At 39.4% G+C, this 22,799-nt stretch overlaps 1 protein-coding gene across 1 annotated transcript in view; it reads right to left on the reverse strand.

The window, feature by feature from the left end:
• The window catches only part of LOC109845879 (transcription initiation factor IIA subunit 2-like), a 32,907-nt gene continuing 14,213 nt past the window's right edge, over window positions 4,106–22,799 (reverse strand). Inside the window, exons 3-6 of the mRNA XM_020415152.1 lie at window positions 19,975–20,071; window positions 19,749–19,880; window positions 19,621–19,671; window positions 4,106–4,466 (exon numbers count right to left, since the gene is read on the reverse strand). Coding sequence (XP_020270741.1) covers window positions 4,326–4,466; window positions 19,621–19,671; window positions 19,749–19,877 — 321 coding nt within the window. The 5' untranslated portion in view covers window positions 19,878–19,880; window positions 19,975–20,071 and the 3' untranslated portion in view covers window positions 4,106–4,325. The remainder of the gene's footprint in view (window positions 4,467–19,620; window positions 19,672–19,748; window positions 19,881–19,974; window positions 20,072–22,799) is intronic.

Genomic DNA, 22,799 nt, shown 5'->3' on the forward strand with positions numbered 1-22,799 from the left:
ATCCCATATGTTTGAGTGAACCCCTGGGCTACAAGACGGGCTTTATACCGATTTACAGATCCATCCGCATTGTGCTTTACCGTAAACACCCAACGACAACCTACGATCCTCTTGCCTTGTGGCGAGGAAACAAGTTGCCAAGTATTATTTTTCTGCAACGCCTCCATCTCTTCCTCCATTGCCCTTCTCCACTTAGGATCATCTAAGGCATCCTGCACTTTGTTAGGAACTGATACAGCAGATATTTGATTCACAAATGATTCATATGACTTAGATAATCTACTAGTGGAAATGTAATTTGCAACTGGATACTTTGATTTGGCATGAAGGGAAGGTTCATATCTTTTGGCTGGCTGACCACGGGTTGACCGATTAGGTAACACACTAGACTCATTACTAGTAGTACTAGTGGGGGAACATACCTCGAATGAGTGATCTTCAGCACCAGGAGGAAGTTGTGGATCGGGGGTATGAGCAGTAGTAGAGGGGGCAGTCATGAGTTCTTGTGTCTGAACTGGTGTTTGAATCGGGGCAGTCATGAGTTCTTGTGTCTGAACTGGTGTTTGAATCGGGGCAGTCATGAGTTCTTGTGTCTGAACTGGTGTTTGAATCTGAATGTCAACTGGAACAGCCTGTATAACATCTTCTACCTGTGGATTTTCCTCCTCACTATGAGATAGCTCTTCAAAATACGAATTCTCCCCCTGAAGAGCAGAGTCAGATGAGGAGAAATAACTCATGTCTTCAAAGAAAGTAACATCCATAGTGACATAATACTTGCGAGTAGGTGGATGATAACACTTGTACCCCTTCTGAGATCCTCCATAACCAACAAACACACACTTAATCGCTCGGGCATCTAACTTTGACCTTTGATTTTTAGGAATATGAACAAAGACAACACAACCAAAGACACGAGCTGGAAGGTTATGAAATGACGGTAACGACACATGAGATGCAAGTGCCTCGAGTGGAATCTTTCCCTGAAGTACACTAGAAGGAAGGCGATTAATAAGATAGGAGGAAGCTTGTACAGCATCACCCCAAAGGTATTTAGGCATATGAGCACAAAAGAGAAGGGCACGAGTCATATCAAGCAAGTGACGATTTTTTCTTTCAGAAACTCCATTTTGTTCTGGTGTTTGAGGACACGTGGTTTGATGAATAATACCATGCGTTTGAAGAAATTCGCGGAAGGCATTATTGACAAATTCCCCCCCATTATCAGACCGAAGAATTTTAATGGTACTGTTATACTGTGTGTGAATAAGATTGCGAAAAGCTTGAAAGGCTGAAAAGACTTCATCTTTGGTTTTAAGTAGAACTACCCATGACAGTCTTGTACAATCATCAATGAATAACACAAAATATCGCATACCTGAAACGGTAGACTCTCTAGAGGGCCCCCAAACATCAGAATGAATCAAAGCAAAAGGAATAACACTTTTATTAGAAAGACTGGAAGAATAAGTAGCACGATGACTCTTAGCCAAAACACAAGTTTCACAACATAAAACTGATTCATCAACACCAATAAATAGAGTAGGCATAGTTTTTTTCATAACACTGAAAGAGGGATGCCCTAAACGGCGATGCCACAACCAAACTTCACTTAATTTATCAGAATTCGAGATCAAAGCGGCACGGGATGGTGCTCCTGGTCTCTCCCCAGCGTACATCTGATCCAGATGAAATAATCTGCCCCTCAGATACCCCCTTCCAATTACCTCCCTGGTTAGAAGATCCTGAAAAAGTACATACATGGGATAAAAGGTCACAGAGCATTTGGATTCAGTATTTAATTGGGGAACAGATAATAAGTGATGAGATAATGCAGGAACATATAGAACATGATGAAGTTCTAAAGTCGGGGTAATACGGACAGATCCTGTTCCTAACACAGGAAAAGCTTCACCATTGGCATTAGTAACATGAGACACTGGTGGGGGAGACAACTCAGTAAAATAAGATTTATCATAAGTCATATGATCAGATGCACCAGAATCAATAATCCAAGTATCAGAATTAACAAAATGAGAAACATTTAATGTCATACCGATTTTACCTCGACCAGCTATTGATGCAGTGGGAGTAGCACCTCCTGATGAGTGATGATCCTGTCCAGTTATGCCATAGAAATCTGATTCTGGAACCAACTGAACGGTAGCAACTTTTCCTTTATTACGATAACCCTGCTTCTGAGGTTTAAGATGCGGATTTAGCTTCCAACACGTTTCTCGAACATGCCCTAATTCATTACAGTAGGTACATTTTGGACGGTTGTAGCCTGGTGGAGGTCGTTGCTGATGAAGTGGAAGTGACCCTTGTTGTTGATTATAGGGTGCTGGTGGCTTGGACTGAATGCCAGATGGGTTGGACTGAATTGCCAGACTGGAAACTTCAACATGTGCACGTTGGAGACTGTCTTGTTGGGATTCATCCTTGCGGATGTATGCAAATGCTGCAGTCAGACTAGGAGGTTCAGGCATTCTGAGCAGTTCTCCTTTAGCACTACTATGTTTAGCGTCGAGTCCTCCTAAGAAGGCATGAACCCGCTCAAGTTCCTTTTCCCTTTGGTACCACGCAATATCCTCGGGATTCTTGATTTTACAAGGACGTTTCTGATCAATTTCAGCCCATACATTCTTCAATTTAGTGAAAAACACTGACACTGGTTGTCCATTTTGTTGCATTCTGGCAACTTTGCACATTAATTCATGAACCTGTATGAAGTCAGACTCATTGGTGTAGAGATCCCCCAACGTCTTCCATATGGCTTCAGCGGTTTCACACTCCTCTACCATCTGTAACACATCATCAGTCATTGCCTTGTACAATACAGACATCACATACCCATCATCATCTTCCCATTTATCGAAAGCTTCAGTATCAGCTTCACTGGGAGCATTGATTGTTCCATTGACATGCCCCATCTTATGTATCCCGCGGAGAAAAGCGGACATAATTTTCTTCCAAGTACGAAAATTAGTACCATTAAGTTTGGTACCTCCAAAGGAACTCCCTTCAGAACTTCGAACAGATACCTCGACCTTTTGAATTTGTGATTCACCCATTAATATTGGGTGTGAAAAACTCTAATCGTGATGATTCGAACGCCGGAACGATCGTTTTGGAGTGAGGAAGATTTTGATATAGGTGTGGTGGTTGGCTGTGGGTGAACGAATGCAACAAAGAGTTGCGAGATGACGGTGATAAAGACGGCCGTTCAAGGACGACGAAGCCTAGATGAACCCTAACACAACGAGATCTATACTCTCTGATACCAAGTCAAATATTAGAGAGAGATATTTAAGAGAATAAATTGAATTCAATCTATTAACATAATACAAAGGACCCTTTATATAGGGCTTGAAAGAAATTTAGGAAAGAAACTAATTACCTAATTACAGAAGGAAACTTCCTCTAATCAACTACGTAATTAATACCCATAATTACAATATTATTTACTTCCTAATATAGACTCACGCTAACAAGGTACTCATCGAGCACGTGCTGCAAATGATTGGTTACCAAAAGGCGTGTTTCGCTAATAATAGCAATGTAAGAAACACCCGGTCTGCGTATGACCACTCTCAATATTTAGGCCGGGTTTGGCTTGTCTTCGGCAAAAACTGAACCGCAAATTTTTAAACTGGACCGAGGATGGACGACCACACAGGCGGTTTATTTCTAGCCCAGATAGTATATATAGAACCTGTGCCAGTATCAATCCAGGCCTAACGCTGCCAATTGGAATGCCTGCTCGTTTTCGACATAAAGTCCTTAACTCCAACTCATTCCAGTAGAGATATTGGTCTGTTTTCAGTCAGTATCTTGTAGTTTATGATGAACTTTTCTTTACCTGCAAACTCAATCAACACGTGCACATTACAATCCTTCGACATAGGCTGACGCTGGAGGAAGAGTGTCAAGGGCAATAAGCAGAATTTAATCACAATTTTTTACATGACAATTGCAAGCCACGTAACAACCAGATCATAATACTTTGGTACCACAACCTTTCGCCTAGCATTAGGTGGTGTTGAGAAAATATTGTTACACGATTTGAAGCTAACAAGAGTAAAGCAAAGGTGAAACATTCATGTTCAGTAAAGATGTATATCTCGGAAATTTGTAGGAAATATTTGGGATCAAACTCATATGGCGTGGAATCAATATAAAGCATGAACGTAAGGAAATATCGAGCTTTTTAATTTTCTTTTCAAGCTAGACTGAGGGTTGAAAAGTAGCTTGGAATCACAAATAATTCATGATTTATGGGTGTTACAGAGAGAAAAGTAGAAGAGGGTTGAAAAAAAGACTGCTCACTGACTGAGCAGCTTGGAATCACAAGCTACAATCTTCACTCTTCCAACGGTTTCTTGGCATTCCTCATTCTTGAATGTGGCATCTTGTAAGATGAAGGTCCACACGTTGTCACAGAACCTGTAGGTGTGAAGGTGCCCCTGCACACAGTACTCAAGAAATTAGATCAGCAAATTGAACCAGTATTAGCCAAGGCATACAAGCAACATTACACCTCCTAGGGTTATGGCTAAAATACAATTGCTAGTTTTAACAAATTGGTAGCTTTGCTGGATGTAAACTGCATTTCATTGTACGATCTCAAGCAAAAAAAAAAAAAAAGTTTACTTGCAGATAGACCTCAGATGCTATTTTGCTATTTTACCCAATTGCAGAGGAAGAGTTTTTGTCTTTTTGTTTTGTTTTGACAAATAAACCATTTGAGGGTAAAAGAGTCAGAAAAAATTCACTCAAGGGGTCTACAATTAGGCAATAGTACAGGAGGTCTATCCACAAAACAATAGAACCAAAACGATAAAACTGATTCAATTGATTAAAACACAACCCAAAAAAAATGTGTCCGCCCTATCACGATTTAATCCCCTCCGTTAAAAAGCAAAAATCCTAGTGCCTTCGCCGCAACTCCCCTCTCCTGCTAACAGACCTCCATGTCACCCTCCCCACCTCCCACCCCAATTCGATCCCTCCTAGACACTGTGGACGATCAAAATTGATAGACCATAGATCAATAGCCCAAACAGTGTGTGGAATCCACCAAGGGCTAAATAGTCATTCAATATGACCAATGGGCTCATCAAAGTGACGAGTCCATAATTGACCAAAGATGACAATCTACAAAGTCCTAAGTCAAAGCAGGTTAAGAATCAGCTTTAAGCCCGGCACGAACAGCCAAGTTTGCACTATTAACACAAGTCTGGCTAGCGTTACTCAATACACTAGTCTTCTCAACTTAACAATCGACCTCTGACAGCTCTACATGGTGACAGAACAGCTGCATTTTATGCAGAAGATTGTGCGGCTACAATTAGAATTCACGGAGGTACAAAAAGAACTTTAATAGCTAACCATCATCAGGTCTTGTCCCCTCTGCCCACATTTTGAATATGCAGAGCTGATGCGGCGCCCACAATTCAGATGATGTGAGGCTATAAAGCTGCATGACATTTAATGAAGGGACAGTCGTAGCCTTGCGTAAACTACAGTTCCTGTTAAAGCACTGTACAACTCTGATCTGGCAAGGGTAGTCTCATGTCATATTGTCTATGCGTCATTTTAGCTCCGCATATCTCAGGGTTTTCAGCCTATAAATAGAGACCCTTCACCAACATGCAAAGGGTACTACTTTCGCACGATTTTTGGCTCTCGAGATTTTAGAACCTTAGCTCTTCTCTAGAGACACTGGCTCTAGGGGTGAGCAACCGGTCGGTTCGGTCGATTTTAAACAATGTTAAGCAAATCGAAATGGAACCAAGCAAGAGACTAAACTAAACCGAACCGAATTATTTTGGTTCGATGCGGTCGGTTTTCATATGTTACATGCTCCAGAACTAGGCAACAAGAAATGAGGAATGCTGATAACCATAAATAGTATGCTCTGTCCCCATGCATCACATATTCATAATGAGAAGAAAGGTGGATGTTAATTTTAATTAACTATTGGAGAAAGAAAAGAGAGATTATGTAGAAGTAAAAGTTAAGGCAATTGTCTCTTTGATTTTTTTCTTTTCTTTTCTTTTTTTTAGGAGAAGAAGAAGATGCATGGACTTTTCTCTATTGATCACAGAAACACGAAAACGAAGTGACAGCTTGCAAATGAGAAGCAACATCATGTGGGTGTGTGGGGCAAACCAAAGGAGAATTAGAAAATGATAGCAATTAACTATAGAGTCGATAAATTTAATTCACACTAACCTAAAAATGTAGAACTGATCTGAATCAACATCATTGAAGAACCAAACCGAACTACTCAAAATCAAGCAGTTCGGTCAGTTTGTTCAATTCAGACAGTAGTTTGCTCAGCCTAATTGGGTCTGATTTTCACATTAGCTCTCTTGCTTAGTGCTTGGTTCTTACTATTACCATCTCCCTCCTGCGAGATCACACAGTCTAAAAGGGTTCATATCACCTACTGGACTTCGCCAACTCCCTCGTCTGAGCTTCTATAGCTTTAAGGTTTCATATCACCCGCAAGATTTAGATTCTTCCTTGGAGTTCATTCTCTCTTCATTTGGGTTCATATCACCCTAGAAAAAACAACAAGCTTCTACTAGAAGCTCCCTTAAAAACCAAAGTTTATCGAACTTCTACTCAACAACAAACAACCATTCTCCACGGACGTGTTGTACACAGGGTGCATGATTCAGGCCCTATCGGCAAAACTGCCGAATTAAACAAAGGTGAGGCGTACCTTTCCCGTTCCTATCTCAAGAAGCACCGTGTCTTTCTCACAAAATGATGGAAACAACCACCTTCACCACCACTCGTGGCATTGACGCTCCATCTTCATCAAAGCTCCATCCTAAACATCGAAGTTTCATCATCTTCTTCAACTCTTCAAGCTCTGCATCAAAGCTCCATCTTCTACAACGACTCTCCTCTCCATTGTCATCGAGTTCTCCAAGCTTCATTGACGTTGAGGAGTTTGTCGTCCCTTCTTTAGTTCTTCAAGCTCTGTCATCGTCAAAGCTTCTTCACTGCCACCACAGTCGAAAATTAGAAATCTAAAATCCTTCTTCACTGCCACCACAGTCGAAAGTTAGAAATCTAAAATCCTTTTATGTTTACTAACATATTAGAAATTTAATAGATAATTGGCAGTTATAATAGGTATCAAGAACTAGCAGATTAGGAATTTTTATTATGTTTCATAACGAATTACTAATATTCATTGTGGATTATTTTTTATTGTTTGTGAATTATATTATTTAGGACATACATTGTTTTCTGTTAACAGTGATGCATATATTTTGTTTAATACTGACTAATAGTGATACATATATGTTGCTTTTGTGTTTAATATGGTTTTTGTTTATATATCATCATCAATAAGCTCTAATTTAAGCATGAGTAAGAAATCACAAAGTAGTAGCGAGGAACAAATCCCAAAGAAACCTCGCGAGTCAAATGATTCTAGGATAGAATCACAGAAAACTCATAAAAAAGGTCTCATCTTCTAGACTAACGTAAGAAATGCAAGAATGTCATAAACAGATGACTCAACCGGATTAAACAAGACATTGTCGGACTTTCATGAGATGTAAAGGACCACCTCTCATAAGTGACGAGGCACACGGGCATCCGAGAGAATTTGGATGAAATTAAGACAAAAATTGGACAAGGAGAAAGCATGTTGGGAATCCGCATTTTAGAAGAGAGAGAAGGAAGCACCCGAGTTATCTAGAATTGGCTAAGCCACGTGTCTCGGGTCTACTAGAAAAGATGGTAGTAGAGATAAAAATGAAGTAAAGCACATTTAATGAGATTGAAAGGAGACTATAGGGACATGGCTCATGAAAAATTGAGCATGTTGACATATGAATCAGGATTTCTTGTTCATGTACTCGACAAAGAATTTGATCTAGCGTGTGAGACGATGGGAACATATAGGCCAAGATACAAGAGGCCTAACCACTATCGGTTTTAAAATTTCTCTCCTCAGGTAAGTTTCAAGGTTGGTGATAGCGGATAGCATCGCGTCGCGGCGAGGTACCGCTAAGGCTATTTGGGGCTATTACGGCAAAATAGCGGCAAATAGCGCACAGTCAAATAGCGGTCAAATACTTTTCAAAAGAAAAATAACGGTCAAATATAAATATGTTTCATGATTTTTAACCCAAAATAAAATAAACATAAACATAAAAAAACACACTAGTGGTTCTATAAGCTATTATCTAGTTGAAAGCAAGCTTTTATAAGATCTGTAAAGTTTTACTACCTTTGATTTTATAGTGCTTGTTGTTCGGAAACCATTTCGCTAATAGGATCCACCTTTCACTTCAACTTTTTTATTTAACTTCAACTTATGTATACAGTATACTTTTTGGCAGTCAATTATGATTAATGTGCTTAAAATATGCCTTGTTGTTTACTGTAAATGTGTTTTTTCAGGCTTATTTATGCAGGCAAGCAGCTGGCAGAATTAATGTGCTTAAAAAGTGATTATTACCTTTTTCTCTCTGTTGCAGACGAAGCCCAACAGAGAGGAGAGGTTGCTGCTACTGGTCATCGGAGGGAGCTGCTGTTGGTCGTCGGAGGGAAGGTTTAGTGTCGCTGCCTCGCCGGAGGAAAGTTCGGGACCTACTGATGTCGCCGGAGGAACCAAGAGAGAGAGAAAGGTAGATGGGCTTGAAGGCGAGATATCGCTTAGACCGTGGTGACAGCGCGTAGATTGTGCCCGGCCGACGAGCGGGAGATGTTGCTTGGCGGTGTGTGCGTTGGGGCAGGGGATGCACACGAAAGGGAGAGACACGACTGGTGGCTAGGGCACAAGAGGAAGATGGGTTTTAATTTTTTAAGTGATGGGTTCGGGTCGGGTTTCAGGTCAGGTTCGGGGAGGCTTTTATCATATAGGTTTAGCACTAAAAATCGCTTTTAAGCGTTTTTTAGCGCTAAAACCCGCGATTTCAACAAAAGGCGGTTTTCTCCGCCAAAACACCCAGCAATCCCCCTAAGCGGCGCGATGAAGCCCCGTGACTGCGAAAAACGCCGCTATAACACCACTATTTCCCGTTTTTTACAACACTGGTAAGTTTATCAGAAAATTGGTGACAAAGCAAAGATGGTGGGATGGGTATGGATGCAGTATCCTTACAAACAGGAGACATAAGAATGTGATAAACTTGTTCATCTATAGCAATGAGGGCACAAGTTTTATCTAGTCTATTGAATATTATGAGCATGAACACATGACAAAGTATATAATCAAGTGGGTGGAAGAATGCATAAAGGCGATTGGAGTCTTGTGAAATGCAAGTGGTCGCTGATAACCATGCTTCTAATATCGCTGCGAAGAACATGTTGAAAGAGGAGCGAGCCAAATATACTATAAACTAGTTGCGTCACATACACGATTGCGTCACATACACGATTGATCTTATTTTGGTGGATACTGGGAGCTTCTAAATTATAAGGTTGAGATAAGAAGATAAGGAATCTCAAGGTGTTCTCTATGAGCATATTACTCTTGCTTTGATGCAAACGTTTACTAATAAGAGAGCTTGTTCATCTAGGAGTTACAAGATTCGCCTTTTTTAAAGAAAAAATGTCAAAGTTAGCTTGTATGATATCCACCTGAATAGGAAGAAAACTGATGAACCAAAACATAGTTCGCTACCAAGTTTACCCAATACCACTATTTTTTGGAATAAAATATAGCTATTTATCAAAACTTATGCTCCTCTGTTCAAGCTTTTGGGGATAGTTGAGGCATTCATTAAGTTTTGTTTATAGCATGCTTTATGGATGCCAAGAATGACATAAAGTCCGCTTGTAACTAGCAAAAGTAAGTATTTTGGTTAGTTATTGAGATCATTAAGAAGCATGCAGCAAGGAGGCTAGCCACTACACTTAGCAGCTATTACTTGAACTCATGTTACAGCTACAAGGATAAGACGGTTCCCAAGAGCACAACTACTACATGTGCTAATTTCCATTGCATCGATGTTTTCTTTAGTGGGATGAGGGGCGTGACAAGATTACAACATAGCAAGCATAAAATAGTAAAATACAAGAGAGCAGAAAGGCTCATGGGAGGTGGACTTTTGAAATGGTACTATAGGAGTTTTAACCGTACCAAAATAACATATTTAGCAATTACTAAAACGAATTTTAGCATTTAGCAAATTAATTGACTAGTTAGTTAAGAAAAGACGCAAATATTTAAAAGAAAGCTTATACCTAGGTCTAAATTATCTGACTTAGCAACTACTCGCCCTTCTCGTCCCATTTAGGTGAAGAGAACATATCGGCTAATTGCATTTGTCTACATGACAAATCAAGCTAAGGATGAAACTAGTGAATCTTGTGACAAATACCCTCATATTAGTTACTCGTGCATCAAAGCAAGTAGACTAGATGCCTGTAGAGAAACACCATGATATTCGTCATCTTCTCCACCACAACTTTATACTTTGGAAGGTTCCAAATATTCTCCAACATGATATTAATTGTGTGTGTGTGACGCATTTAATCTGAAATATATTTGGTTGTTCCTCTTTCAAAATGTTCTTTGCAAGCTGCAGCCAAGTTAGAAGTGTGGTTATCAGCAACCGCTTGCTATCGAGATTATATAATCTTTCACCCACTTGAATATGCAGCTTGCCGTGTGACCATGCTCGTATCTTTAATAAACTTGATGAAACTTGTGTTGCTGCAGTTGATGCTCAAATTCATGCTCATGCCTCCTGTTAATCCACCTATCAGTAAGGATAATTGATACAGGTGTATCTTCTCTTCGGAACTTAGCGATCCTCATGGGAGCTTGAGGATAGATGATTCTCATGATAGCATGAGAATAATGGTGTAAAACAGTACAGTGGAACGCAGGAGGAAGCGTGGAACGAGACGATGAGCAGCAGATTCGAAGAATCCAGTTTTCAGCTCGTGAGTCGACTCATACGTGGAACGAGACGATGAGCAGCAGATTCGAAGAATCCAGTTTTCAGCTCGTGAGTCGACTCATACATGAACATGAGTCGACTTATCAGGTTGAGTCGACTTATGACTGTCATGAGTCGACTCACAAAATCCAGCCGTTTTGTTAAAAAATTCTGCTCGGTCGACTCATCAGTTTATGAATCGACTCATCAGTCATGAGTCGGCTCATATGCAGTCATGAGTCGATTCATATGTAGTCATGAGTCGACTCATCAACGGTTTCCTGGTTTGGTTGGGTTTCTGTTCATACGAATTCCTATTGGTTTTGGGTTTGGTTATTTACCAGATTGCCATCCACGTTTGTACACCTATATAAAAGGTTATTTAGGGTTTCTAAACATCATCTTAGATAATCTTAGAGATCTTAGATCAGAGAGAAATTCTAATCTTTGTATTAGGGTTTAGAGAGGATTGAGAGGTTGTTCTCGATTCTAGTGAGATTGTGAGGGGGAGATTTATAATAATTGATTCTTCATAATCTAGAGAATGTATTTTTCTTCGCCATACTGAATTGTTCTTGTGTTTTAGTTGTCTTCTTCTCAACCCACCTTTTGGTAATTCCGCGACCAAAGGGTGCTCGCACGGCGACTCGTATCAAGTTGGTATCAGAACTATCAGATCCTGCGGATGGGACATCCTGTGTATGGTCCTGACTCGATCGCAATACAATAAGCTTGGTGAGATTCTTATTTTCTTGGAAGAAGTCCAGAAGATAAGGAAGGAGAAGATGGCTGAAGGAGAATTCAGCGAGGATTGATGCATTGGAGAAGCAGATCGAGACGATAGGTTCAACCACTGTTTTAAAAAACCTCCGCCTAGTCCGCTTAGGCGTACGTCTAGACCTAAGCGGTACCTAGACCGCCTAACTAACGCCTAACGCCTAGGCGGTATTTAGGCTGCCCATCTAAATTTTACGAGCGTTTAGGAGAGCATTGTCTGCTTACGTAGATTGTACCCTGTAGGCATTGATTGTGATTTTATATGTCGTAGCCTACACGTCCTCCAAACTCCATTAACCTTTAAATATGAACATCTCCACTATCTTCTCTGACCTTCAGCAAAACCTCATCGACCACCACTTAAATGAAGAAAGAAAAAAAATGTCCAGAAACCGCTTAGGCGCTCGCCTAGGCGACTAAGCGCTGGGCGCCAAGTCCGACGCATAAAAGCGCCTAGCGTTTAATGTAACATTGGGTTCGACTCTCACACAACTCGTCAGTCTTATCCATGGAGGTGGCAAACAAGGTGAATCTTCTTCGAAGAAAATTGTTGAGTCCGATGTGGAGAGAGTAGATTCAGATTCCGACGAGGAGGAGGAGACCGTTAAAGCTGCATTGCATCAAGGGGGTAAGAATTCTTATCAGAACCTGAAGATTGACTTTAAGGTGGAGATTTCTGTTTATGATGAGAGTTTTAACGTCGAGAGGCTTGATGATTGGATCGAACGGATGAAGACGTATTTTACTCTTTATGGCTATTCGTCAAAAGAGAAGATTGTGTTCGCGACTTTGAAGCTTTCAGGGTACGCGTTGACGTGGTGAAAATCCTACTGCAAGCAGGAGAAGAAGACGGTGTCGTGGAACAAGTTTAAAGAGTTACTGAGGAAGCAGTTCTACCCGGTGGGATTCCTTAAAGAACGTTGGTACAAGTGATACGGCTTGTGCCAAAGAATCAATCAAACCGTTCAAGAATACACCACGGAGTTCCAGCAACAGGCGATGGTCCTCAACATTACGACAGAGGAATATTCTGTGTTTATGAAGTATATGACGGGATTGAGCGATTACATCCGAAAGGAGATGAAACTATTCACGGTGCAATCAATTACAGATGCGAACGTGAAGGCTATTGCCCTCGAGGGCAAGCAAAAGAAGGGCAATGAGGCTAAGGGAGACTCCAAATAGACGGGAGGTGAGTCTAGTAGAACCCAATCTAAGGAGGAGAAGAAGAAGGGTGGTCCAGGAAAAACAGGGCTGATTTGTAGTCACTGCGAGAAGACAGGGCACGAAGCTGATCGGTGCTGGGAGAAGTATCCTCATCTCAAGCCAAGAGGGTTAAAGAAGAAGTGTACCCTGTAGGCATTGATTGTGATTTTATATGTCGTAGCCTACACGTCCTCCAAACTCCATTAACCTTTAAATATGAACATCTCCACTATCTTCTCTGACCTTCAGCAAAACCTCATCGACCACCACTTAAATGAAGAAAGAAAAAAAATGTCCAGAAACCGCTTAGGCGCTCGCCTAGGCGACTAAGCGCTGGGCGCCAAGTCCGACGCATAAAAGCGCCTAGCGTTTAATGTAACATTGGGTTCGACTCTCACACAACTCGTCAGTCTTATCCATGGAGGTGGCAAACAAGGTGAATCTTCTTCGAAGAAAATTGTTGAGTCCGATGTGGAGAGAGTAGATTCAGATTCCGACGAGGAGGAGGAGACCGTTAAAGCTGCATTGCATCAAGGGGGTAAGAATTCTTATCAGAACCTGAAGATTGACTTTAAGGTGGAGATTTCTGTTTATGATGAGAGTTTTAACGTCGAGAGGCTTGATGATTGGATCGAACGGATGAAGACGTATTTTACTCTTTATGGCTATTCGTCAAAAGAGAAGATTGTGTTCGCGACTTTGAAGCTTTCAGGGTACGCGTTGACGTGGTGAAAATCCTACTGCAAGCAGGAGAAGAAGACGGTGTCGTGGAACAAGTTTAAAGAGTTACTGAGGAAGCAGTTCTACCCGGTGGGATTCCTTGAAGAGCGTTGGTACAAGTGGTACTGCTTACGCTAAAGGATCAATCAAACCGTTCAAGAATACACCACGGAGTTCCAGCAACAGGCGATGGTCCTCAACATTACGACAGAGGAATATTCTGTGTTTATGAAGTATATGACGGGATTGAGCGATTACATCCGAAAGGAGATGAAACTATTCACGGTGCAATCAATTACAGATGCGAACGTGAAGGCTATTGCCCTCGAGGGCAAGCAAAAGAAGGACAACGAGGCCAAGGGAGACTCCAAACAAACGGGAGACGAGTCTAGTGATTCTCAATCTGAGGAGGAGAAGAAGAAGGGTGATTCAGGAAAAACATGGTTGATTTGTAGTCACTGCGAGAAGACAGAACATTCAGCTGATCGGTGCTGGGAGAAGTATCATCATCTCAAGCCAAGAGAGTTGAAGGAGGAGAAAAAAACATACATGATAGCTCAAGGTCTGAAAAAATCCCGGGAATGACAGAGCCCAACAGCAGTCTCAACCTTATGGTGGGGAAACAGACCACGAAAGAGAACGACGACCCGAGAGAGCAACTCTTTGTTCTTAAGTTACAGGTGAATACCTGTTTGATTGATGCCATTGTTGATTCGGGCAACGAGAAAAATTTGATATCCGAGACATTGGTTCAGAAGCTGGGTCTGAAGACGGTCAAGCATCCGAAGCCCTATCCATTGGGGTGGATTCAGAAGGAGGAGAAACTGAGTGTAGTTGATCAATGCACTGTCAGATTTGCGCTCCACGAGTCGTATATTGACGAGGTCACGTGCGACGTCGTTTCATTGGATGTTTGTCAGATTATACTGGGCAATCCGTACTTATTGGATAGATATGCGATCTACGAGAGGCAAGCTCAGAGTACACCTTCACTAAGGATGGTGAAAAGTTCATATTTCGTTCGGCAACTCTTCTGAGGGGGACAAGCTTGGGGACGGTGACACGAGCGAAGAGACTAGTGAATGCAAACAAGAAGTTTGTCTCGCTGTGCATTAGACTTCCAGAAAAACCATCGACAAAGGATTGCAACTTAGAGCGAACAGTGACTACGACGAGACGCAGGACGAATGAGTTGTTTCCGATCGGACGTCGAGACCGGATTCCTAATAAGGCCAGGTGGTACAGAAAAGATGGAGGAGCTCGAGAGTTTCCTCAGCAAAAGTTCTAACTTGAACGGAACTTTAAGTTCCTAAAGAGGGGACCCATGATACGGTTGTATCTTCTCTTTGGAACTTAACGATCCTCATGGAAGCTTGAGGATAGATGATTCTCATGATAGCATGAGAATAGAGGTGTAAAACAGTACAGTGGAACGCAGGAGGAAGCGTGGAACGAGACGACGAGCAGCAGATTCAAAAAATCCAGTTTTTAACTCGTGAGTCGACTCATACATGAACATGAGTCGACTCATCAGGTTGAGTCGACTCATGACTGTCATGAGTCGTGAGTCGACTCATACATGAACATGAGTCGACTCATCAGGTTGAGTCGACTCATGACTGTCATGAGTTGACTCACGAAATCCAATCGTTTTGTCAAAAGTTTCTGCTCGGTCGACTCATCAGTTTATGAGTCGACTCATCAGTCATGAGTCGACTCATCAGTCATGAGTCGACTCATATGCAGTCATGAGTCGACTCATCGACGGTTTCCTGGTTTGGTTGGGTTTCTGTTCACACGAATTCTTGTTGGTTTTGGGCTTGGTTATTTACCAGATTACCATCCACGTTTGTACACCTATATAAAGGGTTATTTAGAATTTTTAAACATCATCTTAGATAATCTTAGAGATCTTAGATCAGAGAGAAATTCTAATCTTTGTATTAGGGTTTAGAGAGGATTGAGAGGTTGTTCTCCATTCTAATGAGATTATGAGGGAGAGATTTGTAATAATTGATTCTTCATAATCTAGAGAAGGTATTTTCCTTCGTCATACTGAATTGTTCTTGTGTTTTAGTTGTGTTCTTCTCAACCCACCTTTTGGTAATTCCGCGACCAAAGGGTGCTCGCACGACGACTCGTATCAATAATATAACCTTGTGCATCCCACTACTCCTGCTTACGCAATTTATCATCAATCTTCTAATAACCTTGCTTAAAGGGAGGAACCCGAAAATAGAACTAGCTATGTCCCTTCTCCCTTGTACCTTTGCTCTTACCTTCTTATCGCCTCGCACGCTATACTAAATTCTTACATGTCAAATACATGAAGAGTCATGTTGCATATGTCCACATACTCAAGTTTTGTTAGTCATAACTCTCTTTAAAAATAATTTTCTCCAATTTTCTCTCTGCAACCATCTTGTCTAGCGAACATAAGATATATGGCTTTTTTGAGCAAATACTGGCTAACTCGAGTGCTTCCTCTTTCCTTGGTTCTAAAATGTGGACCTCCTGTCTCACTTCATGCTCATCTTGTCGAAATTTTTCCTCTTAATTTCATCCAAATTCTATCGGTTGTCCATCTATCCACGTCACTTGCAAGGGCACCAATTTACATCACCTGAAGGTCTGACAATGTGTTATTTGAGCGGTTGACGCCTCTCTTTATAACCTTCTAGCATTTGTTACATTATAAAATAAGATGACGCCCCTTCTTTATGAGCTTCCTGTTCTTCCATTCCAACACAGTAAAACCAAGAGGTTTCTCCGGGATTTGCTCTCGCTACTATTTTGTGATCGCTTACTCATACTCGATTTAGAGACAACTATGATTATATATAAATAAAAAACCTACATCTTAAACACAAAAACAACATTTATGCATCATTGCTAAACAACATATATGCATCACTATTAACACAAAAAACAACATATATCCTACATAATATATCCACGAACAATAAAGATAATCTACAATGAATATTAGTAAATAGTTATTAAACACAATATATACTTATAATCTGCTGATTCTTGATTACTACTTTAATTACTAATTATTTGTTAAATTTCTAATCTATTATTAGACACAAAAAATTAGATTTCTAACTTCACCGATGGTGACAATTATGGAAGCTTCGACAGCAGTGGCGGAGCTCAAAGAACTAAAAAAAAGAGACGACGAACTCCTCGACGGGATGGAACATGGAGAACTCAACGGTGATAGAGGAGAGTTAGTGGAAGAGGAGAGTTATGGTGACATGAGTTGAAGAAAAACATGGAGCTTCGATTTAGAGCTCGAAGAGCTGAAGAAGAGGAAGAAGGAGCTACAAGAGCTTTGATGATATAGAACAAGATAGAGCTTCAATGCGACGGGAGGTGGGAAGGCAGCATGGAGGGCTCGAACTATGGTGAGAGGTAGAAAAGGCAGTAGAGAGGACTATTGATGGCAGTGAGGATAGTTGCGGCAGAGAAGCTAGGGCTTTTTCTTTTCATAAATAGGGGAAGGGATTCAGAATCGAGGGCTTCTTTCATGATTAATCGAAGAAGATAGGTTTGTGGTTTTGGGTTTGAAACCCACTTAACTACAACAAGGTATATGCTGCCCACATACTTCTATCATGCGGACACATACTTAATTCCTTGCCCAAAATGCAGTTCGTCTTCATAGTATAGCTAATCAGCCTATTTCCATGTGGACATAGGCTGATTCCGCATATTTGCCAGCATATGCAAACGATTTGTTTGAATCTTTTAAAACTGTCCTTTATTCTAGTTTTCTATTATTATAGTCTCCTTTTAATAGGACTTTCTGCAAATATCTAAAGCAGTTGTATATAAAGGTTATTGCGCCCTTCAATATCAACAAATATCAAGAGCTTTCTTTTCTTTCTTGTTTCTTCACAAGACATATGGACATACAAGGTAGAACATCCAAGCAAGCTTATGAAACCAACAACATAATGATCTTAATTGGCAATTTCAGTGAGAGTCGTGGAAATGAACCAAATAATTAATAAATGGTTCGATAATTGTTTGAATAACTATTCGGTCATATTCGATTCGATAGTTCATTTATCACTAAACAAATATTTTTTAGTATTCGAGTTTATTAACGAATAGAATTTAACCAGATGTATATTCGATTCGTTTGTCTATTAAATATTCGTTTAAAATTTGATCACAGTTTATTATTTGTATTATTGCACATATGATGTCATATTTTTAACCCACTTACCATTTCTACTTAAGTTTTATATATAGATTTTAAGACTTAAATAATCTTAAATCTGTTTTCTAATTAAAATTTTGATTTAAATATATATACATCATATATTATAAAGAAATAATTTTAATTTATAAATTTTAATACTATTTGAAAATTAAACTCTTTAGCGAAATAAATATACTTTGATATTCGATAAGTATTCGTGAATATTCATGAATATTTATCAAATACCAAGTATTCGAGTTCAAATTCGAAAAACTAGATATATGAATAATAGAGTGCGCATTCGAATTCGATAATTTTAAACAAATACAAATATGAACAACTTAGTATTCGATTCGATTCGATCATTTACCACCCCTAAGTGAGACACCAATCTAAAGAACGGGATCTAACCCGTAGGTAACTAAAACCAGATAGGAACTACAATCAAGAGGATCTATAGCCAAATAAGTAACTGATACATCACCACACCATTTCATAGGCTGTGGTCTGCAGCAACCAATCATCATTACAATATTCAGTTAAAAAATTTGGGTGATTTTCATCAAGAGCCTGATATGCAGCCATGACGGGCGCTAATTAGTTGAGCGATAACGGCAATACAGTGGAAATCAATGTTGTTGATATCATTAGGATGTGGCGGAGGCAACAAGTGTACTCTTACTCAAATTAAGGGTACTACCTTGTAGCTAAAGGAGATAGGTGTCCTTACATTTAATTGTGACAGCAGGCAATAAATGCACTGGAAAATAAAAATTGAACTATAAAATAAAACATATAATATCAATGAAAAAGATTTGTTCATTAGTGATTGGTCACCTGAAGATTACATCCAACGTGCTAGTGTCAATATCATTGTCAAGTCTTTCAATACTTCGAAAATTGCATATCTAGTTCTGTAGGAGACATTTTCTTGAAGGTTACAAAAATTTATCACGGGCAAGTACAATGATGCCGGTTTTCATTCTTTGGAACATTGACTCTGAAAAAAGAAAAACTTATTTGTCTGGAGGACAAATGACAGCTATACAAAGAGCAATGACACTTGTGCTCATAATTGGCACAAATATCAGGGTTCTTCAAGCAAATAGTCCAAGCAAATAGTCCCAATCTAGAGCAAGTCTAATACGCACTTATCATTAGGTACATCTTCAATATCGAGATCCTTTTTTCTTATCATAATGGAATTGCATTCTTCCCTTTATTAGACTGTACTACAGCATCCATAACACAATATAAAAAGAAATGTCAAACTTGGATAGCTATGAGTCCTGTAACCTTATAACAAGTTGCTGTATGGATTTCATGTGTAATAATCATGAAAGCATACTAACTGTGACAGATTGTTCAAACTCAAACCAATCACACAAAAGGGAAGAACAATCATCAACAACCTCTACATAAAAATAAATAAGAGCGTATGAATTATGGGGCTAAGTCTAGTTCTAACATGGCTTACTCCTCTCATGACAAACCACCATGAAATGCATTTGATCTAAATAATGTAAATTACACATTTGGAGGCACAAAAATAAAGAAAGAAATTCCCACGAAGTGCAGTAAGCAATCAGTACTAGCGTTAAAAAGTTACATGTTTCCCTAAGAGCAAATATGTCGAAGTATTTATCAATATTAAGACCTTGATTACTTACATAGCTCAAGTAGACTCAAAAAAATCGTAAAAGAAAGATAATAATGTTAAAGAACATGGTTAAATGCAAAATATACAAGATAGTAAGGTGAACAAGGGTGTTCAGTGATCACCTTAATAGTAACCTTACTCTTCACTTGATTTTCCAAAGCCTCGGTCATAGACTACACAGGGGAAACTGCATACTAAAGCATTTACCAAATTCAATCTCAACAAGGAAAGAGAACAGATCAAACCTGACCTTGTCAAACTGTACAAGGACTTGAATAGCAAGTTCCGGACTGAGGGTGCCATTAGAGACCATCTCATCCAGAGTTTCTGTCAAGCACATGCCAATTGTAGATCTCCGGTACAGCTCAAATGTTGCCATCACCTGCATTCACCTCCAATTAGTCAGTATTTAGTCTCAAAGAGCAACTATTAGAAGAAGTAAAATTTATGTAAGTATAGGGAAAAGAAAATATCACCGTAACAAATTTTAAAAGGCAAGCACGCCAAACCACCACGAAACTTTTAAATGTCAGTCTTAGTTCCTTCTCTGTCTCTGATATATATCATTATATCCTGAAGAATCAAAACAAAACATAATAAAGAAAAAGAAAATACATCTCTCTGATATGTCATGAAAAATTATGTCTGTTTGAGACAAAAGCATCTAGTTTCCCCCCTTTGTAAGAGGCTTGTGCATTCTCATGACCACTACCACTACCACTACCACTACCACCAAAACCGAGCATTTCATAAAATGATATGGTGTCAGTTGAGACGAGAAAATCAATGAGAAAAGACAATCTCATAACAGATATCATGCTAAGTTTGAGATTTCAACTGAAACATCTAGATAGGGTTTGGCCATTAAGGATGACGTTTCACCATCAGAGTTTGTTCCTTACCAGCTCAGCCCCCAAAAAATAGGACACATAGGTCTATGTGTCCATCAAAATCAACCAAATTAACCCATGTTGGCAAATAAAAAGATCAATAGTGAATCCTACACAAAAATAATAATCTTTTTTATAAGAGCTAAAATATATAAGTATTATCATAAATCCCTGATGGAACCTACAAAAATCCAAAAGAAGAAAGGGCAAAGATGAAAACAAAGGGAGACCAAACCTTAGATCAGCCTTTCCAACCAAGCTTCTAGTTTCTATTGTCGATCCTAGTCAATGTTTTAGAAAGAACTAGGCACTTCCAGGCACCATACCAAACGCCTAGCACCTAGGCACCTAGACGGACACTTAAGCTACATGCAAGCATTTTTAATCAAACAAGGAATGATTCTTTCTGAAGATTCAAAATTCTCTTCTTGCCGTTTAACTAAGATGAACCTGGATATAGAGTTTTGATCCAATACGGTTTGACTTGGCTCATTCTCTTCATTCGTTAATCGTTATTATGCCTACATGAGCAATATACCCTTTTTAGATATCATGCAATCGGCGTAAATGGCCCATGATTCCTTGGGCGCTACAAAGACTTAAGCAGTCGACCGGCCTAAGTACCACTTAGGTCCATGGGGGGTCCAAACCCCTTTCTAAAACTATATTCACAGATATTTTCACGCCGTATGTTGCATGATACAGGTACGGGTGTGGGACACAGAAAATTTATAGAACGTAGGGTACAGGGACATGACTCTATATATTGATTCAATAATTTACACAAGATCAGTATTTATTTTCTCATGCACATGCTACTAGAAGTAAACTTTCCATAATATTTTTATGTTTCTTTATTATTATGTGGATTAAAAAATCGAAAACCACTTGTTATGAACTAGATACCTGGAAGAACCTTTAAAATCACACTTTTGAAATGGGTATGGGCTGAAACGAACTCGACACGGGTCCAACAAGTTTCAAGAACTTAATATGACGTGAATATGACGTGTAAGATATACGTCCAAGAAGTGTATGACGAGTGCTTTAAACTAAACAATGTATTATATCATTGAGTACACATCTGAATAAATGTATGCATATATTCAAGGAGTGTCGGGATCAGATATGATTACAGTAAGTGTCAGACACAAGTATGGGAGTCTGGATAAGGTCTTCGGTATCTTAGGTCGTGCCACTACTTCAAGTGCTTCCACTGACATTCACGCATCAAGTTACAGGTTCAGGAAGGACTAAATAATTATAAATTCACATAAAATCTCTCAGGTGGGAGACTCAAATCCAGTAATCAACATCCTATATTCTATACTTTCAAATTAAAATTGATATGGTTTAGGAAGCATGAGCAATTAACTTAAGGCACTTGATGGCATTCTATACTTCCCAATTAAAATTGATATGGCCTGGGAAGCAGGACAAATTAATTGAGAATAATTGTTTACGTGTGTGTGCGTTTTTTTATTTTTAGGTTTGGGGTTTTTTTTGGGTTGGGGGGGGGGGGGGGGGGGNTTCGCACTATTTATATCAAATGTTCAGGTTCCTGTCAGATATTAGCATATGTAACCCTACATTCTTAAAGACGTATATATTTCTCCTCGTCTTCTTTATGCTCCTTCCGTTTGAATTATTTCATCCATATACAATTTCCTTGCTGTAGATTTAATCATATCTGGCCAACAAAAGAAAATAAAATTTAAATGTCGATTTTTTTCTCCGTTACTTTGCCCAGTAATAATTTACAAGCGGTTTCAACCTATATCTCCTATGCAGCTTTCCTTCAATTTTTTTCAAGCTGTTTGTTCATGGTCATGTATAGTTTCTTCTCCTTTTCCTTTTGTCTACTGATTCAAAGTTCATTTCCATCCCTCATGGGCAATCTGGCTTCTATTCCATATTTTCTCCCTCAGTCTTAAGCATTTTTCTTTCTCTCTACAACAAATTTGTTTATTTTTTCTGCACTTCTTTAATCTGGACACTTCTATAGTTCTATGCTAACAAAAACAAGATTTTCTGTCATTCATCATTACCTCATAAGATTCTTAGATTTTAGTTTCTGTTGGTGTCTAAGAAAACATAAGCTACTCTAGTGGTCATGGATAATTATGGTGAGATAATTTCTGACATGAAGATGCCTCAACAAGTGAAGAGAAGACTGAAATTGGGAGGTCTAATAGAGTTCAGAGTAATGCCACACAGCCTTCCTTGAAGGCACTTAAAGTTTGAAGCTTGTCTCCCAAGGTCACAGACCTCTGAACTACTCAACTTAGAGTGGAGGGACCTTCAAGTCTTAACTTTACATGTTGAATTTGGAGATTCAGACTTGATAGTTAGTTGGCTTCATTCAAAGTGATACAACACAAGAAGATCCGTAGTACTTTTCTTCTCTATTT

This window comes from Asparagus officinalis, chromosome 1 (genome assembly GCF_001876935.1).
Source record: "Asparagus officinalis chromosome 1, Aspof.V1, whole genome shotgun sequence".
NCBI lineage: Eukaryota > Viridiplantae > Streptophyta > Magnoliopsida > Asparagales > Asparagaceae > Asparagus > Asparagus officinalis.